At 41.5% G+C, this 24,626-nt stretch overlaps 9 protein-coding genes across 12 annotated transcripts; 2 read left to right on the top strand and 7 right to left on the bottom strand.

The window, feature by feature from the left end:
* Nucleotides 1-210: 210 nt before the first annotated feature.
* On the bottom strand, nucleotides 211-1,644 carry LOC127255237 (probable carboxylesterase 18). The gene has a single exon (XM_051280697.1). It carries the CDS (start codon nucleotides 1,560-1,562, stop codon nucleotides 531-533), a length of 1,032 nt encoding a protein of 343 aa, XP_051136654.1. The 5' UTR covers nucleotides 1,563-1,644; the 3' UTR covers nucleotides 211-530.
* Nucleotides 1,645-2,592: 948 nt separating this feature from the next.
* LOC127255239 (probable carboxylesterase 18) lies at nucleotides 2,593-4,069 on the bottom strand. Its single transcript, XM_051280699.1, has one exon. It carries the CDS (start codon nucleotides 3,937-3,939, stop codon nucleotides 2,908-2,910), a length of 1,032 nt encoding a protein of 343 aa, XP_051136656.1. The 5' UTR covers nucleotides 3,940-4,069; the 3' UTR covers nucleotides 2,593-2,907.
* A 516-nt stretch (nucleotides 4,070-4,585) lies between these two features.
* On the bottom strand, nucleotides 4,586-5,929 carry LOC127255289 (probable carboxylesterase 18). Its single transcript, XM_051280768.1, has one exon. The coding sequence runs from the start codon at nucleotides 5,831-5,833 to the stop codon at nucleotides 4,832-4,834; it is 1,002 nt and encodes a 333-aa protein (XP_051136725.1). The 5' UTR covers nucleotides 5,834-5,929; the 3' UTR covers nucleotides 4,586-4,831.
* A 2,484-nt stretch (nucleotides 5,930-8,413) lies between these two features.
* LOC127255335 (probable ADP-ribosylation factor GTPase-activating protein AGD15) lies at nucleotides 8,414-10,264 on the bottom strand. The gene is made up of 7 exons (XM_051280830.1): nucleotides 10,086-10,264; nucleotides 9,635-9,693; nucleotides 9,449-9,539; nucleotides 9,273-9,327; nucleotides 9,095-9,185; nucleotides 8,822-9,011; nucleotides 8,414-8,712 (listed from the first exon to the last, which is right to left on the bottom strand). Exons 1-7 carry the CDS (start codon nucleotides 10,134-10,136, stop codon nucleotides 8,533-8,535), a joined length of 717 nt encoding a protein of 238 aa, XP_051136787.1. The 5' UTR covers nucleotides 10,137-10,264; the 3' UTR covers nucleotides 8,414-8,532.
* A 224-nt stretch (nucleotides 10,265-10,488) lies between these two features.
* On the top strand, nucleotides 10,489-13,813 carry LOC127255326 (uncharacterized). 3 transcript variants are annotated; one of them, XR_007839604.1, is made up of 10 exons: nucleotides 10,489-10,624; nucleotides 11,015-11,062; nucleotides 11,136-11,205; nucleotides 11,421-11,511; nucleotides 11,600-11,661; nucleotides 12,173-12,399; nucleotides 12,477-12,510; nucleotides 12,595-12,726; nucleotides 12,803-12,984; nucleotides 13,065-13,174. XR_007839604.1 is itself a non-coding variant. In XM_051280817.1 (9 exons), the coding sequence occupies exons 2-9, from the start codon at nucleotides 11,015-11,017 to the stop codon at nucleotides 13,244-13,246; spliced, it is 846 nt and encodes a 281-aa protein (XP_051136774.1). In that variant the 5' UTR covers nucleotides 10,489-10,624; the 3' UTR covers nucleotides 13,247-13,813. The 3 variants fall into 3 exon arrangements, 2 of the variants coding, with proteins under 2 accessions (XP_051136774.1, XP_051136775.1); XM_051280817.1 differs by lacking the exon at nucleotides 12,803-12,984 and having other exon boundaries at nucleotides 13,065-13,813; XM_051280818.1 differs by lacking the exons at nucleotides 10,489-10,624; nucleotides 12,803-12,984 and adding an exon at nucleotides 10,660-10,724 and having other exon boundaries at nucleotides 13,065-13,813.
* Nucleotides 13,412-16,407, bottom strand: LOC127255324 (probable metal-nicotianamine transporter YSL7). The gene is made up of 6 exons (XM_051280815.1): nucleotides 15,769-16,407; nucleotides 15,511-15,674; nucleotides 15,311-15,408; nucleotides 15,081-15,215; nucleotides 14,816-15,005; nucleotides 13,412-14,709 (listed from the first exon to the last, which is right to left on the bottom strand). The coding sequence occupies exons 1-6, from the start codon at nucleotides 16,163-16,165 to the stop codon at nucleotides 13,600-13,602; spliced, it is 2,094 nt and encodes a 697-aa protein (XP_051136772.1). The 5' UTR covers nucleotides 16,166-16,407; the 3' UTR covers nucleotides 13,412-13,599.
* A 774-nt stretch (nucleotides 16,408-17,181) lies between these two features.
* LOC127255325 (pentatricopeptide repeat-containing protein At3g62890-like) lies at nucleotides 17,182-19,994 on the bottom strand. Its single transcript, XM_051280816.1, has one exon. It carries the CDS (start codon nucleotides 19,572-19,574, stop codon nucleotides 17,667-17,669), a length of 1,908 nt encoding a protein of 635 aa, XP_051136773.1. The 5' UTR covers nucleotides 19,575-19,994; the 3' UTR covers nucleotides 17,182-17,666.
* A 126-nt stretch (nucleotides 19,995-20,120) lies between these two features.
* Nucleotides 20,121-21,415, top strand: LOC127255327 (GEM-like protein 7). Of its 2 annotated transcripts, none has more exons than XM_051280819.1 (4): nucleotides 20,121-20,387; nucleotides 20,467-20,544; nucleotides 20,640-20,914; nucleotides 21,029-21,415. In XM_051280819.1, the coding sequence occupies exons 1-4, from the start codon at nucleotides 20,234-20,236 to the stop codon at nucleotides 21,209-21,211; spliced, it is 690 nt and encodes a 229-aa protein (XP_051136776.1). In that variant the 5' UTR covers nucleotides 20,121-20,233; the 3' UTR covers nucleotides 21,212-21,415. The 2 variants fall into 2 exon arrangements, with proteins under 2 accessions (XP_051136776.1, XP_051136777.1); XM_051280820.1 differs by having other exon boundaries at nucleotides 20,640-20,945; nucleotides 21,029-21,164.
* A 181-nt stretch (nucleotides 21,416-21,596) lies between these two features.
* On the bottom strand, nucleotides 21,597-24,366 carry LOC127255329 (kunitz trypsin inhibitor 5-like). Its single transcript, XM_051280821.1, has 4 exons — nucleotides 22,664-24,366; nucleotides 22,363-22,508; nucleotides 22,164-22,234; nucleotides 21,597-21,922 (listed from the first exon to the last, which is right to left on the bottom strand). Exon 1 carries the CDS (start codon nucleotides 24,294-24,296, stop codon nucleotides 23,643-23,645), a length of 654 nt encoding a protein of 217 aa, XP_051136778.1. The 5' UTR covers nucleotides 24,297-24,366; the 3' UTR covers nucleotides 21,597-21,922; nucleotides 22,164-22,234; nucleotides 22,363-22,508; nucleotides 22,664-23,642.
* Between the last annotated feature and the right edge of the window lie 260 nt (nucleotides 24,367-24,626).

The raw sequence follows: 24,626 nt of genomic DNA, 5'->3' as shown, positions 1-24,626 counted from the left end.
ATTTTTTAAAAAAAACACAAATTTTATTTTTTTTTATCTTTAATTCATTCATTACTTTTAATCTCCACCTTATTATAGATAAATTTGTAAATTCATACCGAAAGACAATTACCTAAAAATATCGTGAAAAAGACGATAGAAAATAGATGGGAGGAAGTATTACATGGTCTGTCCAGTCTTATCGAGTTTATAGGTTGGGGTGGATTTGAGTATAGCGGGTCCAAGTATAGGCGAATGAATTCGGATATGATCAGGGTTTAGGATCTAAAAATGTGTGTTAGGTCCCAAAAATATTGTACAATCAGAGATGCATGATTGCATAAACTTTCCAGACGGCCTAATTATGATTAGATGGCAGTAAAATCATCAATAGATTAGATGCCGCTATTACATTGAAATCAAAGCAAATCCAGCAAGCAACCTCTCCTCCCAATGATTATTTCTTTGATTCAACTTATGATAGCAATGCGTGTTCGACGATATGCCTGAACCAGACAACAACCAAAGGTATTCTTTATTATGTTTTCAATTCAGTCGCAGTGATTTTGTTTCCTGATGAAACTGGACACGTCCCTAATCAACAGCTTGAATTCTGGCACTTCAGGGAAGCTGTAGAAAGCATGAAACGCCATGGGATATTCGATCACCTCCACCTGTTTCCCACAGCTCTGCAACCACTCAACGTATCGTCTCTGCCAATCCAGCAGAGGATCATACCCTCCTCGCACCACCAGCACCCTCGGAAATTCGACGCTTTTCAGATCATCCCCGCCCCGGAAAACATGCGCCGCCGGATGGTCCCGATCGGCGCCCTCCGGCAGAAAGCACCTCCACATCCAATCCGTCTGCTCCAATTTCAGCACCGGCGCTCTATTCATCCTCAGCTCCGATTCAGTCCTCTCTTCTCCGCCGAAAAATGGCTGCAGCAGCACAAGTCCCTGGATCTTTAATTCCTTGAATTCGCGCGAATTCTGGGAGGCTCTAACCATGACATGATGGGCTATGTTGCCTCCGGCGCTGTCTCCGGCGAGGAAGCAGCTCTTCAGATCTGCTGCAGCGGGCAAAACGGCGTCGTTTTCTGAGTCGATGAATTTCAAGGCGTCGAATCCGTCGTCGTATTGAGCGGGGAAGCGATGCTCCGGAGCCAGGCGGTAGTTTACGGAGACGACGACGGCGGGGACGTTTGCTGCGATATGAGTGCACAGGTTGTCGAAAGTGAATGAGTCCGGACCGTAAGTGGTGAATCCGCCACCGTGATAGTAGACGATCAAGGGAAGCGATTTGGCTGCAGTGGCAGTCGGGGTGAATAGGCGGAACCAGAGGTTGCGGGAGGCGTCGACGGTGACGTCGGCAACGGAGACGCAATCAGTTTTGCCAATGCGCCTGGTGGCGGAAAGTGATGCTTTGAGGTCGAAGAGGCGGAGGAGGCGGCGGTTGACGGTGCCATCGCGGTGGGTGATGAGATACCGGTAGAGCTCGAGTCCGAGGAGTTTGAGGGTTGTTAGGAAGGGCAGCGAGAGCGGTGGTGATGGGATGGAATTGGAAGCTATATCCATATCCATAGCCGATTTACATAAGTGAATTTATTGGTTATTTAATGAGCAAGAAAATGGGCAGAGCTACATGTGAGGGGGTCCTCGCTCTTAACACCAAAATTTAAAAATTGAAGTAGAGTTGCATGTGGTCGGATAGGATTGGATCCAAATATGATACCAAATTTAAAGAAATACAGCATAAAAATTGAAAGAATCCAACTTGGCATCCCAAGCACATTGGGTTTGACCCAATTCATACAATGCTTTTTTTTTAAAAAAAAATGGCAATCCGATTGTATGATGTCCAACAACCAACTTCAAAGTATTATTTTCTTCATTGAAATCCATTTCTTCCAGGCCAGGCTCTGCAGCATAAAAATTGGTTAGCTCTTCTGTTGTTGCCATGTGTAGGTTACATCCTAGTAAGCATATGGTATGGTGATTCTTGATGCTGCAGTGCCGGGGCTTGGCTGGGAGGTGTAAACAATAACCTCTTGCTCAATAATGAACTATATTTTTGTGTCATGATTTGGCCAATCTCATCGAATGCCACATCTCATGTGGTGTTGTGAGTTGTTGTGCAATTAATTCCACCTTGAAACCAACCTTGAACTTCTTAATAAAAACCAATGCTTGATCATTGCTTTCCCGGAGATACAACCACATGTAGCAACTAACATCATCCACAAATAGTAGGAAACCTTTGTGTGTTGCCAGTATGATTGGTCCACACAGATCACCATATACCATATCAGCTAGTCCATTTGCCCGATGGTATGTAGCTTCCAAGAAACAAGTACGTCTTTGTTTTTCAATGAGACAACAATTACACATTTTGCAAGAATCAGTGATCACCAGTAGCCCGCATACCGTGTCATTTGTTAGCTTCTTACAAGCTTCAAAGTTTAGATGATTGTACCATGCATATCATATCATAGCCACGCCTTGTTGTCTTGTTGTAACATCCGACACATCGGTCTTCCAATATTTAAACTTAACATATACAAGAGGTTTTTCGCGCGAATTAATTACCTTCGCTAGTAGGTGTCGTCCTTAATCAAGGATCCTTAACACTCCTTCAATATTACTTTACACCATATCAAAATTACTCAAACTCAAACCAAACTTTCATACAAAAAGAAACATAAAAACTCAAACTCATTTTAAAATTCAAATCAAATCAAATCAAAACTAAAATTCTCCAAAACCACCCTAAAGATACACATCCTTAGTACTTTACATTTCACTGCATATATATATATATATAGTGCACTATATGTCTAATATAAGGCTTTTAGTTGCCATGTTGAGTGTATTTCGTTGATACTTAGATGTATTTGCACCTTAAAAAACCAACAACAGACAAATTCAGTTACAGAGATTTTTGTCTTCGGATGAAATTGCAGAGGTCCCTAATCAAGAAATCGAATTCGGGCAGTTCCGGGAAGCTGGTGAAGCCATGAAATGCCATCGGATATTCAATCACCTCCACCTGTTTCCCACAGCTCTGCAACCACTCAACGTATCGTCTCTGCCAATCCAGCAGAGGATCATAGCCTCCTCGCACCACCAGCACCCTCGGAAATTCGACGCTTTTCAGATCATCCCTGCCCCGGAAAACATGCGCCACCGGATGGTCCCGGTCGGCGCCCTCCGGCAGAAAGCACCTCCACATCCAATCCGCCATCTCCAACTTCAGCACAGGCGCTCTGTTCCGAAGCCTCAGCTCCGATTCAGTCCTCTCTTCTCCTCCGAAAAATGGCTGCAGCAGCACAAGTCCCTGGATCTTCAATTCACTGAATTCGCGAATATTCCGGGAGGCTCTGACCATGACGTGGTGAGCTATGTTGCCGCCGGCGCTGCTTCCGGCGAGAAAGCAGTTGTTCAGATCGGCTGCAGCGGGTAAAACGGCGTAGTTTTGGGAGTCGATGAATTTCAGGACATCGAATCCGTCGTCGTATTGAGCGGGGCAGCGGTGCTCCGGAGCTAGGCGGTAGTTTACAGAGGCAACAATGGCGGGGACATTTGCTGCGATCCGAGTGCACAGAAAATCATAGGGGATTGAATCCGGCGCGAAATTGGTGAATCCGCCGCCGTGAAAGTAGACGATCAAGGGAACCGGGCGTCGGGCGGCGGCGGCGGTCGGGGTGAAGAGGCGGAACCAGAGGTTGCGGGAGGCGTCGACGGTGACGTCCGCGACGGAGACGCAATTAGTTTTGCCGATGCGCCTGGTGGCGGAACGCGATGCTTTGAGGTCGAAGAGGTGGAGGAGGCGGCGATTGACGGTGCCGTCGCGGCGGATGGTGAGATAGGCGGCGAGCTTGAGGACGCAGAGCTTGAAGGTTGTGATGAAGGGCAGGGATAGGGAGAGAGATGGTGGGGTGGGGTTGGAAGCCATAGCCATTCCTTCCTCTTCCTCTTCCTGCTGCTGCTGCTGCTGCACATGAATGGATCCATGATAATTGAATTTTGACAGAAAATGGATACACCTGCAATACAATTGGGGTGGGGGGGTCCCCGCACTTGAGGGTAAGGCCTACTGCCATGGGACATGACTGACTTCAGGGACACCTACACGATATTAAATGATATGTAAATAACAAATTGAAGGTAATAATTTAATCGTATGATTTTAATTGCTCGTCCAATATTTTTTTTGAATCGTATGATTTTGTCAATTGTATACAACAATCCTATAGGATCGATATTCAACATTCATGGTTGGATGGAGATGGTGAACAAATTTGGAAAGCAGTCCAAAATTGATTCCAAGAAAATGCACTTTATTCACTCACCCTATTCAAAAATAGACGAGATTGTCTAACCCAACCGACCAACCTCCCTCATCTCTGGCCGGCTTGAATGTTGTTCTTGTCTAGTTTGAACATTCAACAGGATCCTCAATCTGTCACTCACTCTCTCTTTCGATCCAGATGGACTCACTAGTCTTTAATATTATATCATCCAATAATTATTCAAATTCAATTTTTTATTCAAATTCAAAAATCCAAAACCCACAAACAGATCAGATCCTAAGAAATTCTCCCCAAATCAAACCAAATGGAAAATCTCCAACATTTATAGCAAAGGTAACCGTGCAACTGATTTTTAATTTTAATTTTTATTTTTGTCTATATCTTAATATAATGGCATCGAATGTGGGCTTTGTAGAAATTGTAAAATTCCCAAGCCCAATCAATTGTGAAAATCGTGAACAAGTACACATTTCGTCCAAGATATTTTGTTTGATTAATTTTATACCTTAACAATAATGACAACATAACGTAGTTAATTAATTATTGGTGGTGCAAGAAATCCCTGAAATGTTGAACCAATCTAGGGAACTCCGGGAGCTCCGGGAAGGAATAGAAGCCATGGAAGGCGTCGGGAAACTCCACCAGCTCCACCTCCTTCCCGCACTCCTTCAGCCTCTCGGCGTACTTCCTCTGCCGGTCCTGCAGCGGGTCGTACCCTCCCACCACCACCATGCTCCTCGGAAACCGCCCCAGCGCCGCCATCTGCTCCGCCGCCTCCCTCCCGCCGAGCACATTCGCCGCCGGATGGTCCCTGTCCGCTCCCGCCGGCAGGAACATCCGCCACATTAAGTCCGTGCCCTCCGCCGTCAACAGCAGCGCCTTGCTCAACCTCAGCTCCGACTCCGTCCGCTCTTCTCCGCCGAAGAACGGCTGCACCGCCACGATCCCGGCCACCGCCAGTTTCCCGGGGTTTTCCGACGCGCGCAGGGCCACGTGGTGGGCGATGTTTCCGCCGGCGCTGTCGCCGGCCAGGAAGCACCGGGAGGTGTCGGTGTTCGCCGGCAGGATTTCCGACGCTCTCTCGGCGATGAACTGTAAGGCGTCGAATCCGTCGTCGTACTGACAGGGATACTTGTGGTCCGGCGTCAGGCGGTAGTTGACGGAAGCAACGACGGCGGGGAGCTCCGCCGCCAGGGTGCGGCAGAGCCCGTCGCAGGCCCTGGAGTCCGGGCTCATAATGGCGAAGCCGCCGCCGTGGAAGTAGATGATGAGGGGGAGGGGTTCGGTGGCCCTGGCGGCGGGGACGGCGAAGAGGCGGAACCAGAGGTTGCGGGAGGGGTCGACGGAGATGTCGGCGGCGGAAACGTTGACGCCATTGTCGACGGCGGTGGAGTTGGGGGGGATTTTGGTGTCGATAAAGGTGAGGAGACGGCGGCGGACGGTGCCGTCGGGGCGGACGAGGAGGCGAAGGAGAAATGAGCCGACGGAGAGCTTGAGCCTGAGAATTAATGGCAGATTGTCGGGGCGCTGACCGCCGCCCATGTCGGATGGATCGATGATCGGCAGTACCTATGTAGAGTAATAAATTTTGAGAGCCGATACGGACGTTATGCATACAATAAGAGAATATAATGAGGGGGTTGTTGGCCTTATTAAGCTCAATATTTTTATACTTAACACCCTTAAATTTATGCATAGTGTTATAATATTTAATTTAATAAATAGTGATAAAAATGTAAGGTGTGTTTATCAAAATATTATATAAAAAAAATTCAAATTAAAACACTAAATAAACTAATCCAATACAATTACGATTTTAAGTGGGACAACTAAATCTATATGAAAAGTGAAATTAATATTTAAGTAAGGCCGGGATAGAGTTTTTTCTATAATAAATCATATTAATTAAATATATACTCCATTTCTATTGTAACTATTACATCAAAATTTGTTTTTGTTTTTTCATGTAATTGAAAATTTATTTTCATCAAGCTCTTTTTGTATATTTTCGACTAGCATACTAGCTTATATCAGAAAAAGTTAATATTATCTAATAAGTATATACCTAACCCAACTTGTAAAATATGGAATAATTAATTAATAAGAGAAAACTTGAATAGGTAAGAAAACGACATGCGTGCAAAGTTGGACGACAAAGACTTGGTAATAATTTAATCAAAATCAAACCAATACTATTTCTTCCTTTCTACCACAACATACAACATGATACATGTTTATAGTACGGCGGCCTGCTAAGACTAGTTCAAGCGTGCGTGTTTATATATATACGAGACACGATTATTATGATATCCTACAATATATCAATATCATATTAATTAACTATACACCAACATTATAAAATATACTTTTTCCTTTCAATTCAAAATAACAATGTGTGGATCCGAAGGCGACAGAATTTAAATTCATGACCTCACCCCACATCACCGGATCATCTTTTAGGGATAAAATATATTTTTTTAGTAAAAGTAATATATTATATTTATGGTAGTGGTCGTATTTAAGAAATTCGTAGAATACGATTTGTATATCACCATAAATATATACGTATTGAAATGAAAAATTTCAATTTCATATTCCAACAATACAAAAATACCTTTTAACTTTTACCTAAATTACAAATGTCAAAACCTCTTATATATTTCTACTAACCAATAAATCTACTATAAAATTCCAAATGACTCATTTAGAAAGGAACAAAAGGAACATATATACATACACATAATGCAATTATAATATACTCTGTAAACTAAAAATATATGACAATAGTTCATATAACATATACTACAATTAATTTTAATATACAAGATCCGTTAACACAATATCTATATAAAAATAGAACATACAATACATACTAACAATTTATATAACACATATTCATATTGTATTAATTAAAATAAAAAGGTTAAAGTTATTGTGGTTGTGGTTGTAGGTATTGTTTTAAATAAAATAAATGTTTGATAATGTAAAAAAATATACTCTCTCCGTCCCACAAATAAATATTCATTTGTTTTTTGCACGTAATTTTAAAAATATTAATATTATATTGGGATATAGTATGAATAAAGTAGAAATAACTAAAATAACCTTATTAGTATTTGTGATATAAAGATGACATTTGTGTAATATAATGTAAGTTGTAAGAGTATTTGTAATGTTAGGTAGATAGTACAGTTAATGAATACTTTCGAACAGACTGAAATAAAAAAATTAATACTTTGTGAGGGAGTAATATATTTTTATTAAAAAATTGAAAAGTATGGAAATATATACTCTTTTGTCTCGATCCAAAGTATTTTTTGGGTATTTGTAATAAATTAAACAATAGTAATATTTTATTAATTAATACAAGTGTATAAAATATTTTAATATTTGTGTTTTTTGTAATTTATGTATAAATTAATTAGAACAAATGATTTGATAAAAAATATACTTTTAGTTTAGGCGGAAAAACTATACATATATTAAAAAATAGCAAAATTGATTGAACTCATGTACTACTTTAAAATGATAATTTTACAATTTTGTTTTTTTTTTTTTGTGATAAAAAAGTGTTGTGACGGATTAGTTGTTGTTGGTTGCTTGCACTTGTTAGAAACGGAGAACAAATTTATTTACAATGAAAATGTTAGGATCTAGTATCTCTAAATCTATTTAAATAAATTAGGAGAATACATCCGGCTGAATTCAACTCAATATCAACTCCAAAGTCTTCGCCTCCTTGACCCCCGACTCGCTGACCAGGCAGTGAGGCCTCCCGAAAAAACTTAGCTAAGTGTCAGATTAGATTAAACGATAAACAAAAATTACAAACTCACCTACTATATCAATTTGGTCAAAAATTCTCATGGAAAAGCTATAGATAGATTACATCAAAGTTGTTTGGATATTATGTCCTAATTTATATATAGCTTAGGGAAGGATGGTATTGGTACCTTTAGATTAAGGATAGAACAAGGTGCATGATAAATTCAATTTGATGCAGTGTTATTCTAAATAATACTGTTAGTGATCAGTGAGATTAATATGATATGATACAAACAATCGATTGGAAGTAACTAATAATGTACAGCACAACAAAAATAAGCAAAAGTTGCCAGGAAATGTAGTGAGTTAATTACAATGGTTAGGTTGAGGACGACGTTAATCAATTAAATTTCAGTATCCTATCCATCAAACCAGCTGCAACAATGGCATGAGCTGATTATGATGACTTATTACAGTCAGTCGTCAAAGGTAGCCCAGCGCGACGGGGGGACAACAGCACGGTCCGGTTTTTCTTCGGGCACGTAGAGCAAACTGAAAAGATCTGTGCCAGCATCAGAAGTTTTACTGGCTGTGCCTTCACCTGCAGTGCTGCTCGGCGGAGGTGGAATGAAGTCGTTCTTCAAGTCGAAAGAAGCCTGCAATATTTACGAGTAATTAAAGACCTTGGTAATAATAGATGTGTGTTTTGGTTGTTAATTTTGTTAATTGATCCATGTATAGATATGTATGTATGTATGTAAATACCCCGCGGTTTTTGGTCGGAGGAGGAGCAGTTTTGGTGATTTCATTAGTGAAAAAGCCTTCATCCAAAGAATACTTTCGAGCTTTCCTTGGAATATCTCTTGTGGAGGTGACTGTCGTCGCGGCTTTACATTCGCCGACTGAAGCTGCTGGCTCGATTGCTGTTTTAGAAGCCCATTTTCGCGACACATACCTGCCGGGATCAGACATACGTAGTTTACTAAGAAATTATACTAGTGTCTGAACTTTTATTTGAAAGAATGAAAAAAGAGTTACTTGTCTCGAATAAATGTTTCGATTGAATTTCTGTCGTATGCAGGTGGGAGTTGGGCTTCCCAATACTCATTGGACTTGTTGTTTCCAATTGCTGTAAGTAAGTACATGAATAGATCAGAATATGTAATGTCATAAAAGATATTGCATCGATATGAATGAATTAATGTAGAGGACTTACTCTTCATGAAGGTGATCTGCTCGGGCAGCCATGTATCCAAAGTTGTGGACCTTACCTGTAATATGATGATAATAAGATTGTAGTAGCGTTGTATTGAAGGAAATAGATAAAAGAAAGTAGCTAGTATCCATCATGAACTGGTGCAGCAGCTTCAATGGAGATGATGAGTTGCAGACCTTTGAGATGTGTACTCCGAGGCTCCGATGGATGCCAGAACAGCGCAGGCATATGAATATGCCCAGGTTTACACTCGCCCATCGCGGGGCCCTGAAATATATATAATAGATTAGATTAGAAATCATCGATCATAATTGATAATTGATAGATAATCAATCAAAAACATGGCCGGAAAAGTAACATACTTGCTGCGGCAATCTGCACATTCTTTGTTCTCAGGAAGCTTAAGAAGGCCCTCCAATATCTATCAAAAATTTAATTTTCAGACAGTACTGGTAAGAAAAATAATTCATTCAGATTCGAATTTGTTGAACCTATCTATGGCAAAATTAAATAAATCCCCTCGTGATGCAAGATAAATATGTTGATCCCTTTCATTGGATTGATGTATTATTTATTCCCAGACTCAATCTCCATGGCCAACAATCGGGTTTCTTAATTCCTTCTCCAGAAAAGGGAAAAGAGACGTCTTTGTAAGAAACTGAAGCATGTATAATATATTCGTTTTGTCATTCGATTCGATTCGATGAATATTAATAATGCAATCCTCGTCTGGACGATAATCGCATCTAAAGACAAAAATGGAGAAGGAACAAAGAACGGATTGTTGATGGCAATAGGAGGCAGGCAGCACACCTTTGCATGCTTCTCATTGAGCTCCTTGGAAACGGAGGCCTTCTCGTTCATAGCTCTCTCTCGCTCTTACTCTCTCTTTCTTCTTCCAGTACCCACAGATGAAAGCAATAATCAAAGGAACGCGCGCAGAGAAAGAGAAAGAAGGAGGGCTTATTCCCCGTCTCTATCCATGAAATACAGTTTCCAAGAATGGCGATGGCGATGGCGATGGGGCAAACGGCCAGGGTGTGTTTCAGCTTTGGTTTTCCTTAAACTTAGGACAATCCTGATCCGTCGTCCACTGTTGATTGATTACTTATTACACAATGGTTCGATTTCAAATATGGAGTAGTACTTGCAAATTAGAATAAATTAGAATTTTGACCGCCGAATATATTTATAAATATATATAGAGAGAGAGAGAGAGAGAAAAAAAGAGAGAGAGAGAGATAAAATTTTGCTGTTGGCAAAGAATTCAAATTTTCGATTCCGAAACCACGCCCGCTAAAACCCTCTCGCCACACAAGATTTCAAGGTTCAATCTTTCTCTGCTCTTTCAGGTTAGTTCTTGCACTTTTTTCTCTGCCCACTTTTCTCGTATGCGTATGCGTTTGGGCGAGACGCCCGATTCACCGATGCGCAGGAAATTGCCTGATTCAAGTCTTGTTCTTTCTGTAGTTGTTCCAGTTTTTTTTTTTTTTTGAAAAAACAAAATGATTAATAGTTTTCGATTAATGGGAGTGAGAACCCTCAAACTGAGCATCTGCGATTTGTTTTTCTTGTACAAGCTTGTGAAGTAAATAGATAAGTTTTTTGTGCCTTTGTGAGTATGAATCATGTCAATTCAGTGCTTCTACCGTGCTTTGTTTGCATAATCCTGCTTGGATCTTGGTACGGTTTTATGCAGTTGGGTTACTAACTTTCTATGTCTTTGCTGGATGTTGGTATAGATGGAAGCACTTTACAAGAAGCTGTATAACAAGTACACCAAGCTCAAGGTTCTTGTTAAAATGTTAGTATGTGTGCAAAGTTCTGGGACACAGTTTTACTGTCTTTTCTGTTGTTTTACAGAAAGAGAAAGAGACTCAGCTTGATGAATTGAATCGGGATCAAGAAGCCAAATTCTTGAATTTTGTAACCGGTATTTTCTCTATAACTGCCTTAAGAGGATGCATGTATGGCACAAACAGTATTGCTTTTGTAAATCAAGATATACACAGAAATACATGAATCGATGTGCTCAGTTAGTTATCCTTTAGGGGAAGTACATGAACGTGTGTTTTTGCGATGTTACTTTGATTGACATTTGTTTTTGCATATAATGAATGCTGCTTATTGTTGTATCTCTCAATACAGCTGCGGATGCTATGATACAATACTTAAAAAGTGAGAATGAGAGACTAAATGGTCAAGTTGATGATTTGAAAAGCGAATTAGCTGCTATCAGGCATGAATCTTTACGATTAGCATAATCTGTTATGATCCGTGTGTATTTTACTTGTAAATTGTAAGTGACGCAACTTGTTTGGCTGCAGAACTTCAAATGATGAACAGCATAGTCAGCTCCAAAAGCGTTTGATGGAAGAGAACCAGAAAAGTAAGGAAACAAAATCTCTTATGATAAATATTAGGACTTAGGATATCTTCTAATGGCCAGTCGTATCAGTGTTGACCTTGCATTTATTAGCTGATCAGCTTGAGCCAAAGAAAGAGGACTTGTCAAATTGTCAATGTTAAATGATTCTTTCTGGATAATATTAATCTGTTACTTTAGAATGATTATCACCATAAGTGTGAGGTTTACACCTTGGTATTGGATTTCAATTTGTAGCCTCTTCAATAGAAAATGTATTTGGAATAATTTTCAGGTTGTGACTTTCTAGAACCTTGGGGGATGTTTAAATTAGATGTCTTCAAAACCTCAAATTCTGGTATCTGTAATTCTAATAAGAGCATTATGATCTTTATTGTTATCCCATTCCAAAATTGTTTTACCAAATGCCTTCATAGGAAATCATTGCATGTCTGTAGCATTCTTTCACCAGAACTTGTGTGGCTAACTGGCTATAGTTTAATTTGGATTATCTTGATGCCTCACAATAATGTAGATAAAGAGCTCTCAGAAGAAATTGCAAGGCTGCAAAATCTTGGGAATCATACATTATCACTCCATGTTACTGGTGAGGAAATTGATCGACAGCAGGAACATTCACATGAAGATGCTCCAGTCGGAGAAATGTCAAAAAAACGGAAATATATTCATACTACTGAAGGGAATGCTACTCCTAAGCGTGCTTGTGTGGACCTAGATGCTGGTGCTCCAAGTATCCAGCAGGTATTTTAATCATGGGCATTTGAGTGAAGTATTGTGGTTTGATTTTCACTTGTCTGACATTTGGTGTTATGGTTCAGCCAGTCTGCTGTCAAAAAAGGATTTCTAGCTCAGGTATGCCTCAAAAGAAGTTTCGATGTTCATGCCTTAATGTGCTTCACTTCACTCCATGGGTTTGATTTGATGGTTTCATTGTAGGTGGTGATACATCAGGCGGTTGTTCTGTCAACTGTGTGTTTCAACTTCTTGTTGAGTTTGTAGTCGGGATGAAAGTATCTGTCCGTGCACAAAACAATGAACTCTGTGTATTGGTGCATCATCAATCAAGTGGTAATTGTTGCTGATAATTACAACTTAAGTTCATTCATTATTCATGTTTTGCTCGAAGTTCTATGCTCCCATGTAGATATATCCCCTTCTGGCCTTATTTCATGTTGTGCCTCCGATATCTAATATGGAGTTGATGGATTGGTGATGACTATTGGATACAAGAAACCTCGCTGTTTGCTTATTCAACGCACCATAATTCTGCAGAAAGATGATTTAGTGACTGTTTTTTGTAGACATTGGATACATGCATATAAGTCGGTAATCCTTGGCTGTTAACAAGAATGATTTCTCTTATCTGTAGCAAACAAGTGTTGAATCTTTTGCCTATTTCTTTGCAGGTTACTCGTTCAGCCTGACATGGGTAACTAACACGCAAGGGGAAGTAGAATTGCTATATCGGGTGGTGTCAATGGGGACATTTGAAAGAGTCGCACCAGAGTGGATGAAGGAGCCGCTGATGTTCAGCTCGAGCATGTGTAGCATCTTCTTTGAGCGGGTCTCTCGTGTCATCAAGAATTGAGTTGAGTTGAGTTGAGTTGATGCCCTCCAGTGCTCAATTTCCCGGTGTTGTCGACTGACTGTTATCTGTATGTACGAATGATACGATAAAAAACTTATGTGGAATCATCTGTTTCTTAGATTACTACATGTCCATTGAACTACTTAAACTGCCTGCAATGGAGTGTGACAAATTCTCTTTGGTCGATTTAATGTTCCATTTCCTGCAATACAAACACACTTTTCTTGATTATATTCAACTAGCATCTGTGTGCATAATATAACTTGTTTACTTTACACAACCCCTACAGAAGAACAAAACAAAAACATGGTATTGGCTGTAAAGGCACAATTACATTGATCTGTTTCAACACTTTAGGATCCTAAAAATTGATCGATCCTGTTGTTAGTTCCTCTGGAGATGAACTTCATGCAGATGGGTGGCTTCACCCCTGCCAGGGCCAGTACAGAACTCGGCAGCGTCCATATCCCATCTCCACATATCAAACCCGAGGCTACGGCTGGTCCAAAGGCGTCGGCCTTGGCCCTGTTTATCTTCTGCCATATGAACAGAATGAGACTTCCAAAACACATGTCAATGGCAAAGTAGGATCCCAGATAAAAAGGAATTGCCATCGCCATTGGGAGTGGGATAAACCTGGCCCTTTTCTTTCCCACGCCATCCCTGATCAGGTTGATGAAAATGGCTGCTGCAAAGAAGCCGTAGCATAAGTTGAGGCAGTTATTTGGCAGCGCAGAAAAGCCTTCGACCCCCAACTTAGCTATGTTGTAGTACACGGTGGCATAAGGAGCTGGATATTCGCTCGAGGGTAGACCGAGGTCTGGAAAGGCATTGTAGAATATCCAGAACACGCACGGGGAAATCACACATCCCATTGCCGTGCCTATCACTTGGCTCACAAACATGGAGCGGGGAGAGGCCAAGGTTAAGTAGCCTGTCTTGAAGTCCTGCATGAGGTCAGAGGCCGTGGAAACGATGTTCATCATCACACCGCATGCTGCTAACCCTCCAAGAATTCCTCCATTAGAGGCGCCGGCCCACGCTCCTATTGTGAAGATGGCAAGCTTTCCATATGTTGATGCTAGCGACCAATCTGTGAGCCCACACCCAAAGGCATTGCAGAAGGCTAATGCTGGCGCGAAAATGTAGATGACGATTATGTAGTACCATTTTAGTTGGTGGAAGAGGTGGGGAAGTACTGCAGTAGAGACTGCAGCAATGGCGACATATCCTGAAATCGCAAACCACGCCGGTATTTGATCCTTGAGAAAGAGCTGTGTGCGGCGCTGGTCATCATAACTCTGAGACTTGCTGGAAGGGGAAGAAGAATTCTCTGTAACTGGGATTTGTTGATTTCTGTTTCTTTCTTGAAGCTTGGTAAACAAACCAGCTATCGTCTGGCTCAGCACCTTGAAGAAGTTGTACAAGCCATCACCAAGTATCAAAGCGATGGCGATAAATACCTGGAACCAATATTGGATGTTTTAGAAACAGGCAACAACAAACATGATAGTATTGTCTGTGACCATAAATGGGGAAACATCATAAGCATAAGCATAAGCATAGCACCTTGTAACCTTGAAGACCATGTAAGTTGCTGGAAGGTAAATCAGAAGGATACCAATCTCCTTTTTTGGTTTCAATGAGTGGCCACATAATAGCCCAAGAAAGTATTCCTCCCACCAGTAGAGATATATTTATGATATGAGGGCAAATCATTCCCACTCCAACATATGTTGCTGAGAAATCAAAGAAAAACCTGCAATACAAGTTGTTTGATCAGTTGCAAGCATATGTGCTACGGATTATGGAGAATTCTTGTGCCTATGCTTACTTGTATTTATATGCTTTCAATCCAAAAGTCGGGAAGCTTGCGAAACCACAGTCTTCGCCAGCAGTGAAGAACCATTGAAAGAAGCCCCATAAGAAGCTGAAGGAGAAAAACTTGCCCAGTGATCTGACCTGCTTCCTGAGATGAGATTGTATTTACAAGAAACAAACACCTGACATGAAATTTCGACATCCGACAGTGGAGGCTGATTATGTGAATAATTGATTACTTACTTGGCTAGTTTGGCCCCCTCCGGAGTATGGAAGCTGTTGATAAGATGAGCGGTTGCTGTTCCACTGGGATAAGTTAACTTGAAGTCTATGATCATGATCTATAAAAATTAACATTGAAATTAATTGCATATATCAAGTGATGGATGGATTCTATTTAACAGTCTTCGAAACTGCAGAGATGGAGTTTGCTAGTTAGTTACCTTCCGGAGAGGAACCACAGAGAATAGGCCGAGGAAGCTAACAACAAAGAGAAAGCCAATCATCCAACCCAGCCTCGGGTTCATGTAGTCCAAGCCATCTTTTTTGTGTTCTGATTGTTCAACTATCCGTTGGCTCATCCCAAACAGATAACTCCCAAAACCTCCTGCAATGGAAGACTGCTTTCAGACCATATTGCAATTAATTTGTAGTGCAGTGCACAAGGTGGGATAAGGATAGATGTCATGATTGTTTGTTACCGCTGAAGGCAATGCCGGAGGAGGCGACGACGCAGGTCTGGATGACAGTGTTTTCTTGACGGGTGAAGGGCTGCCTGAGCATGCCGGATTTGGCGAGCCCCTCAGTCCAAATCTTGACAAAAAGGAATCCAAGCAGGCCAGCCGAGACATTGAGTGATGGTATGATGCCGGTGGTGAGATTGAGCTTCATGACAATGAAACAGAAGGCCACCGACAGCACGAAGCTGACGGCGAAGGCTCTGAATGTCAGCTGTTTCCTCCACGACGGCACTGTCTGGTTCTCAAACATCCTCTCTATAGACAGCCCTTCTTCTTTCTTCATCATCATTTCTTCCCTTTCATCATCCAATCCCAATCCATTTCCTCCCTCCACATGTTTGACCCTCTCATTCTCCATCTCCCAAAAATGAAGAGTTCTAATGCAACTCAGACAATCCCAATCCCAACCTGCATTTTCATGTATGTATGTATATAAAGAAAACCCGGCCGAGATGTCATATCCCTCCACTGATTAATCTAAATGAAATTATGTGCACCACATTTCTGAGTCAAGAGTGTGGAAAGATAGAGCAACTTGCACATGCATTCAAATCATCAGTCAGCTGTTCCACACACGGAGTAAGCATGATTTAAAGTAATGACAAGAATGAAAGCAGCAAAGACGCAAAGCCAGCCAACTGGAATAGAAAACTTTATATCAAAAATGCTGTCACTATTAGATGGGATGTGATGGGACACATTGATTAGATATACCGACAAGTGCGGGGTTGCATTCATATATCATAATATTAATAATCATCCACTATCTACTACGTGACAAATTCAAAAGAGTTGACTTTTCTATACTTAACGTGCATCATCTAGTCTTCACACTGGATTTTCTTACATTATCAGGTATGGATTATCTCAGCTTGAGCTACCTTATCATATCAACTATTGGAATGAAGCACTCCCAAAAACCCCTTTTAAGTAAAAGACGAGCAACTTATCCTTGAATTGCAACCGACGTAAAATACCTCAACTTTCAACCATGTTAGGATGATGGATAACATGTAAGTAACCTAACACATACTTCTTTTCAGCTGTGTTTTCAACACTTCTTCGTATGATTCGATATATTGTAAAGATATATTTTTCCATCTAAAAATATTATTTTAAATTATTAGCTACTTGACTGACTTCTGGCCAGTTGTCAAAATAAAGAAAAGTAAAAGTAGGGACCAGTTTATATGAAAGTATATCCATCAACCTATTCCTGAGATACTGTTTAATGAAATGCCAACTATGGTTTATAGGAATATCAGCAGAACAAGACATAGATTTTCACTATACAGCCAATAAAAGTGCATGTTCAACTAGAAATTTTCGTGCCAGTCTACGTTAGTTTAAGTCACAATCAAAATGAAAGGCAGACAGAATTTACATCGATTTGGACTGGTTAAAATTGGAAAACCAATTGCCATAACTTAAGAGTTTTGTTGAAAAACTTGGTAGTGTCTTGTATGTCAACCTCAAAAACTGTATTCTTTAATGCTGGCGATGAAGAAAATCCATCAAGGGCTTTCTTTTCTCTCTTCAGTAGAGAAATATTTCCACAACTTACTAAAACTAATTACAAATATATCATAATCTGTTCACATTTATCTAGCTACGCACTCATCATGGTTGTATGTTCTGCCTCCTACCAGAGTATGTACAAAAATTCCTTGTGCATTAAATACCAAGGGAATAACATGAGTGGCCCATACTTTTCTATTAACTCCAAAAGGGAGAGTTTAAGCAAGAGAGTCAGCAAGTTGTACCAAAGTTCACAAGGAGCCTGCTTTAAAAGTCTTGAAGGCAAGTATTCTGTCATGTCTTTAGTAGTAGTAGATCTAGTTGCAACGTAGAAAGAATGGCTACCAATAATCCATACAAGAACAAGAGCCATCTTCGAAACAATGGAACCTGTTCCTATCACGTACAACGATTTTCCTTCTCATAATCTCTGATATCAACTTGAAAGCAGCATGGCAATCTTCACAGATACGAAGATTCTTGAAGATCCTGATAGTTTCGCCATGCTGAGTATTAATAAGGCTAAAAGCCAGCGCTAGTTTCTCACTATGGCGAGACAAAAGCTTCTCCTTTTCTTTTTCCTCCATGTCAAGCAAAACAACTGACGTGTTTGGCTGATATCCTTTCAGCCTCATATGCACTTGTAATTGATTCCACATCTTATAAATCTCCACCGATTGCGGATGGCTCTCATCCCCTGCCACAAACTCATGCACTGTCCCTTTCACAGTAATTGAACTACACCCAAGCGTTTTCATCAACCCCGAATTTCTCATAAACTTCCTCATCTTCGCAGCATCATCCCATCGCTTAGCTTCTGAGTATATGTTTGCCAGAACAATGTAATAACCATCGTTTTTTGGATCCAATTCTTGCAAGTGTGACATTGCCACTTCCGCCATTTCAACATTCTTGTGGACCTTGCATCCACCAAGAATGGCACCCCATACAGCTGCATTCGGCTTTATGGGCATCTGTTTGATAAACTCATAGGCTTCCTGCAGCAGCCCAGAACGGCTTAACAAATCAACCATGCAACCATAGTGTTCTATACAGGGAATAATACCGTAATCCCTAGTCATGCTAGCAAAAAATGCTCTTCCCTCGCTTATCAATCCCATATGACTACAAGCAGTTAAGATGCCAACGAATGTAACTTCATTAGGGGTCATTCCTGAACGAATCATTTCAGGAAAGAGTTCCAAGGCCTCGTTACCTTTTCCATGAATTGCTAGTCCTTGAATCATGGCTGACCATGAGATGACTGTTCGTTTCTTCATGCCCCTGAAAATATCATATGCAGCTTTCAGAGATCCGCATTTGATATACATATCGATCAGGGTGTTACAGATTTGGATATTTCCTTCGAATCCTCTATTATCAGAATAGCTGTGTATTCTAATCCCGAGATCAAGTGCACCGAGATCGGCGCAGGCTGCTAAAACAGCTACCAGAGTCACCTCATTAGGCTTCAACCCGACTTCTTCCATCTTCATGAAGAGATCAACAGCCTGCTTGGGCTTCCCACACTGTGCAAAACCAGATATCATAGCAGTCCAAGACCTCAAATTCCTTTCAGGCATTTCAACAAACATCTTGTATGCGGATTCAGTGTCGCCTTTCTTCATCAGCTGTGTGATCATCGTATTCCAAGTAACAACATCTCTCTGCGGCATTTTATCAAACAGGAGAGCTGCATCATTCATCTGCCCACAGCATGCGTATAAATGAACAATCGCATTCTGCAGAACCAAGTTGAACTGAAGTCCGAGCTTTACTACAAATGCGTGAACGATTCTCCCATGGAAAACATCCAGCAATTTCACGCATGCATTGAGAACAAACGAACAAGTAAAACAATCGGGGAATACATTGTGCCTCCGCATTTGGTGGAACAGCAAAATGGCATCCCACGGTGAATCACTCTCCACAAAATTTCTTAAGCAATGATTCCACATGGAAATTTCTCGCTGCTCAACATGATGGAAGATTTGTTGCGCATAGGAGAAGCTTGGAGTGAGAGCACAAACCGAAGCAACACGGAGCAGCGGGAGGACACGGAGAGAAGTGCGAGTCTTGATGAGAAGGGCGTGCGCTTGTTGCAGCTCTGAAGGGGATTTGAAATTACGAAAAGAATCAGCCTCCTGAGCTCCTAAAACGAGCTTCGACGAAGTCTGCAAGCCGTGTCCCTGTTCAAAACTCATGGAAGCAATTCCACAAAGCGATGCAGACGGGAATAGGCAATACATTGCAACTCGCGAATCAAAGATAAACAAAGAACACTAGCGAAGTAGAACAGTAAAGCACAACAACAAGATTGGTTCTTAATTAAGAAGCACCCAGATGCCAATCCCAACCAGAAAGTGGAACATTAGACGCCATTACATACATTCACAGCGCAAACCCAACAAGGATATGACATGTTTGGATGGTATCTGATGCAAAAAAAAAAAAAAAAACTGAACTGCTATCGCATCGCCCAGCCGGAGAGACTCCGGCTGGCTCCCTGAGATCTCAGACAGTACTGGGCCCGCCCACCCCAGTTCCATACACGCCAACCAGGGTTGACTTGTGCTTTTGAGGAATTTTCCCAGAAATAGCGTGGTCAAAGTGAACAAAGGAAGCTTCTTGGGCTGCATTGATCTTTCGGACTGCGTGGTTGTCCTCCGAGTCGCTGACTATGGCATCATGGCATGTCATAGATGTTGTTATGGGTCAAATCAAATTTAACATATTGCCCAAGATTTTCCTGTCATCCTTAATTTCTTCTCTTCCTAGCTGCTGCTGCTGCTGCTTCTTGTTCGTGAGCCCCCACCCCACCCACCCTACCCATTGACAGCTAGCTAGCTAGCTAAAGGGTTTATTTCCACAAGCTCAACAAACTCCAGAATCTAACGTTTCTGAATTCATGGAGAAAATGAAGAATAATCAGTATGAAGACGTTCATTTTCCGACGAGCCCATTCGAAGCAACTCAGGGCAAAGCCTCCTCCTTGTCTGCCCCCGTCAGCCCTTTCTCAGATCATCATCACTCGCCTGGAGATTTCCCTGCCCCTGCCCCTGGTATCCCAACTTCATTTCCCCCACTCTTCTCTTTCTGCTTGAGATTCAAGTTTGCTAATTTCTTGAAAACTGTACGCAGAAAATGGCGCGGCACTGGCAGCAAGGAAACCCCTGAGCAGGAGGAGAACCAGTTTTGCACATCGAATTCGAGAGCACGGTACGCATTACATACATTTAAAAATGATAGCTAATGCATCGGATTGAGGACAGTATGGATTAGATTAGGATGGGTTGATTGGGCTGTGTCCGCAGTGAGAATGGGGCCTAACTTCGCGGAGACGGTGAAGGGGAAGCTGAGCGTCGGTGCGAAAATCATCAAGAAAGGCGGGAGGGGGAACATGTTCCGGGACATGTTTGGGATGAGCGATGGCGAGAAGCTGCTGAAGGCATCTCAGTGCTATCTGTCGACGACAGCAGGTCCGATTGCAGGGACTCTGTTCATCTCCACACACAAGGTTGCATTCTGCAGTGAGAGATCCATCCCTCTCCACTCCTCTTCCCATGGCGTCGTCACAGCTCCTTACAAGGCAGGGAAAGAACAACAACTAGCGATTAGCAGTTTAGTTCTAATTGATTATCTCTCTCTCTCTCTCTATATATATATATATATATGATTTTCCCGTTTGTTTTTGGTGGCACAGGTTTGCATTCCAGTTAAGAAAATAAGAGTGGGGAAGGAGAGTGAAAATGCAGACAAACCCTCCCAGAAGTTCATTCGGATAGTGACTGATGATGATTATGAGTTTTGGTTTATGGGATTTGTAAGATTCGAGAAGGCTCTAACGAGTCTTGAAATGGCCATTTCAACTCCATCCAGTGCTTGATTAATTTGTACATACATGTATACAGGCTTGGGATGTTCTATTTTCTAGCTTTGCTTCTTAATTAATTGTAATTGTAAAATATGATCAGTTGAGATACAGTTTGATGAAACAGAGGGCATAGGTTTTTTGACCGACGATCAAAGATCGGTTAGATTTGCATATCCAAGATTAATTTATGAGCAATGTTTCCATGTTCGTTTGTTTGTTTGTTTGTGTCCCTCCCTCCCTTCCCACAATATTTCTAACATTGATTGCATCTCATCTTCCATTGAAGATACAAGTTTTGCATGATGTATATGATCTGCTAAACCATTATTTAACTTTGACTGGATAATACTATATATACTACAAATCAGAAGGAAAATTAAAGAAGCAACCATAGCAATGGTATGCAAGTAAGTGGTTCAACTATTGGAAATCTCTTACAGACAGACTACTAAGACGAGAGTCAAGGAAGAGAAATAACTACAGCTTGTATGTAATAAGAAAGAAGCTAATAGATACATGGCGATGGTCATGGTCAAGAAAATTCTCAGTATTCCTTATTTTCATGGATCACTGTACAAAGAATTCTTTGAGGAGGGGAAAATATAAAGATAATTGATGATTCGATCAGCGAAGTGAAGGCGGGGTTTTCGGATCGTGGTGATTATTGGCACCTGCCCCTGTGTAATCGGCTGCCTCCACGTTCTCAAACTCTTCCTCCTCCTCCTGCACGCACGCACATCCAAACATAAATAATTTTCCCCAATTAAACTCATGTACAAATTTGAAAAGGGGCCGACAAAACTATTTCATTGATTTCAAGAACCAACCAACTTCCCACTCCCCGGCCGGGTAAATCAAATCTACTCTTTTTCTTTCTTGTTTGTTTGTGGCTGAATGATGGAAATTCATGGAGGGAGTGGAGTCACGATGAATGAATCAGTTGTATGAATACAGACAGACAGACCTGAAAGTGGGAGGCAGTGTGTAGATGGTGGGTGGAAGAAGTAGTCTCACCGGTGATTGACTTGAGGCTTCCTGCAGATCATAAGATAGATAGATAGATAGATACACGGAGCCAGCAGAAGCAATTAGAATCAATCCACAAATATATACATACATACATACAGATAAATCTGGAATTAATTGATTAATTAGGTAATTACTTGAGGAGGGCACTGCAAAAGCGGCAGGAGGAGAGGACAAGAGTGCGGAGAGGAGGAGGAGGAGGAGGAGGATTGCTTTCAGGTGCTTCATATTCATCGCGTACGGACGTGCGAAGGAAAGCAGCAGCAGCACGAAACGATGTCGTCTAAACAATTTAAGCAAGAGGGAGAGAGCGGAGAAGAAAATGTTGAGAATGGAGCGTAGCAGTAGTATTTATTCGGGGGCTAATAAATAATAAAAAGTCAATCTTGAAAAGCAAATGAGGAGTGGAGTGGAGTGGAGGAGGAGGAGGATACCTACCATATGGTATGATTGATGATATATAGATATGCAATGCAATCTATTGTACGCATATGTATATCTAATCCAAAGTGGACTGGTATTTAGGTTAGTGCCCACTCGCCTAACCCTATCTATTATCCATCTACATGTGTAATGTGCATGTTTAGTACAGGACAGGACAGGACAGATCTTCAATGACTTTGATGCAGGCTGCCAGCTAGCACCAACTACCTATGCTAATTTTTAAGCATAAGCTGCAGCAGCATCATGATATGATGATTGTCTCGTTTAGGAATATACTTATAATCAGGAGCAGAGGAGTATTATTATTATTGTTGTGGTTGGTTGGTTGATGATGGGCTTTAATTTGTTGCTTGCATGCCTTGATGAATGATGAGACATTTGTCACTAGTGTATTTAATTGAATGGTTGATAGATAGATAGATAGATAGGACTTAGAGGAGTAATGGCGGGCGGTGCTGTGTAGGTGGTGGGCGGTGCAGCAGCACGTGACGTGATTGATACTCAATCAATTCACCCTCACCCTCACCCTCACCCTCACCCTCACCCTCACTATTTAATACTACTATATATATATATATATATATTTGTGTGCACTGTCATCAATCCTACAAATTTGCTACTGTTTGACTGCACATCGCATTTACACAATTTAATACTACTGCTACTACTATCAGTGAAATAAGTCAAAATTGAATCTCTCTCTCAAATCCCATCTCACCATCAACAAAAAAACAATAAGTGTACATAATAATTAATGGTAAGCCATTTGGTCAAAGTGCAAAGAAGAAGACCCGCCGGCATCCACATATATTATATATATATGTTATAAATTATTAATCCAAGTTTACAATTCCATATGCATACAGATACACTACTGTCATCATAATCATCATTTATTTATTTTATTATTATTAATTATTAGTATAATAAATCAAACGGGTGGTATTTTTTAACTAATTTGTCGTCGTCGCGGTCAGGCCTTCTTAAAGAAAACGGGCAAGGACTGAATCTGATCGTCAGAGAGGCTGAGGGCCAAGCGCCTCCTCCCGTCTTGGGGGTGAATGAAGATCCCGAGGTCCCGGCATATGACTTTGCAGAAATTGCAGACGGTGGGGCAGAACACCAGCTTGTAGTCGCGGCTGCCACTGCCAAACTTCTGAATGTTGAACCAGTTGCTGATGGTCTGCGGGCCAGGGTTCCCCCGCACCCCGCCGCCCTCCACAAAGTACTTCTTGACCGACTCGTCGTAGCTGCCCAGCTTCCACACGGCGCTCCCGCAGACCGCACCCGCACCCGAAAATTGGACGTTCTGGTCGGTGGACTCGCGGACCACGGCGGCGCCGTCCACCGAGCTGAAGGTCACGGGGAGGCCTCTGTCGACCTCGTTTCGTGCCTGGGCGACGCTGAGGGGGCATTGCGTTTCGTTGCCGGAGGCGGAGAGGGTCAGCCCCCCGCCGCGCCCCCGTATCAACGGCAGTATGTAGTACTTGCTGCCGGTGCGGACGGGTTTTCCGTCGATGTCGAGGACTGCGGGCGGCTGCTGGGCCTGGGCGCCGGAATGATGGACGGCGATGCAGCAGATGAGGAGGATGGGGAAGATGGAGATGGTTGTCGTCGCCGTTGCCATTATATTACTAATTATTAGTTGTGGGATCGATCAGAGGAATCGATCGATGTTAGGGTTAGAACTCAATTACGTTACCAGAGTTTTTATAGTAATACACGTAGTGACGTGATTTGATTCGTGAAGATAAAGTCAAAGTCAACACAATCGAAGATCTCATAATTAATAAATAAAGTCCTCGGTCAGCGGTCAGAGTATGATTTCTTTATTCCGTTCGGTATGCACTGCACTTTTGCTGAATAATAATAATAATAGTAATTTAGAGTGTATTAAAATAATAGTTGATTAAATACAAAATCTAAATATTAAAATTTAGGCGATGTTGAATGTTAG

This window comes from Andrographis paniculata, unplaced genomic scaffold, assembly GCF_009805555.1.
Source record: "Andrographis paniculata isolate CXL003 unplaced genomic scaffold, ASM980555v1 Contig53END, whole genome shotgun sequence".
NCBI lineage: Eukaryota > Viridiplantae > Streptophyta > Magnoliopsida > Lamiales > Acanthaceae > Andrographis > Andrographis paniculata.
This window is presented reverse-complemented; position numbering and strand designations above follow the sequence as displayed.

Coding starts and splice junctions, on each gene's coding strand:
- LOC127255237 (XM_051280697.1), bottom strand. CDS start 1,562: ATGGATATGGATATAGCTTCCAATTCCATCCCATCACCACCGCTCTCG.
- LOC127255239 (XM_051280699.1), bottom strand. CDS start 3,939: ATGGCTATGGCTTCCAACCCCACCCCACCATCTCTCTCCCTATCCCTG.
- LOC127255289 (XM_051280768.1), bottom strand. CDS start 5,833: ATGGGCGGCGGTCAGCGCCCCGACAATCTGCCATTAATTCTCAGGCTC.
- LOC127255335 (XM_051280830.1), bottom strand. CDS start 10,136: ATGAACGAGAAGGCCTCCGTTTCCAAGGAGCTCAATGAGAAGCATGCA. Junction 9,540..9,634: donor TGTGCAGATTGCCGCAGCAA/GTATGTTACTTT, acceptor TATATATTTCAG/GGCCCCGCGATGGGCGAGTG. Junction 8,713..8,821: donor CTCCGACCAAAAACCGCGGG/GTATTTACATAC, acceptor TAAATATTGCAG/GCTTCTTTCGACTTGAAGAA.
- LOC127255326 (XM_051280817.1), top strand. CDS start 11,015: ATGGAAGCACTTTACAAGAAGCTGTATAACAAGTACACCAAGCTCAAG. Junction 11,512..11,599: donor AGCGAATTAGCTGCTATCAG/GCATGAATCTTT, acceptor GTTTGGCTGCAG/AACTTCAAATGATGAACAGC. Junction 12,727..13,064: donor GGTGCATCATCAATCAAGTG/GTAATTGTTGCT, acceptor ATTTCTTTGCAG/GTTACTCGTTCAGCCTGACA.
- LOC127255324 (XM_051280815.1), bottom strand. CDS start 16,165: ATGGAGAATGAGAGGGTCAAACATGTGGAGGGAGGAAATGGATTGGGA. Junction 15,675..15,768: donor CTCCGGCATTGCCTTCAGCG/GTAACAAACAAT, acceptor CTTCCATTGCAG/GAGGTTTTGGGAGTTATCTG. Junction 15,409..15,510: donor CTGTGGTTCCTCTCCGGAAG/GTAACTAACTAG, acceptor TAATTTTTATAG/ATCATGATCATAGACTTCAA.
- LOC127255325 (XM_051280816.1), bottom strand. CDS start 19,574: ATGTATTGCCTATTCCCGTCTGCATCGCTTTGTGGAATTGCTTCCATG.
- LOC127255327 (XM_051280819.1), top strand. CDS start 20,234: ATGGAGAAAATGAAGAATAATCAGTATGAAGACGTTCATTTTCCGACG. Junction 20,388..20,466: donor TTTCCCTGCCCCTGCCCCTG/GTATCCCAACTT, acceptor AACTGTACGCAG/AAAATGGCGCGGCACTGGCA. Junction 20,915..21,028: donor TCGTCACAGCTCCTTACAAG/GCAGGGAAAGAA, acceptor TTGGTGGCACAG/GTTTGCATTCCAGTTAAGAA.
- LOC127255329 (XM_051280821.1), bottom strand. CDS start 24,296: ATGGCAACGGCGACGACAACCATCTCCATCTTCCCCATCCTCCTCATC.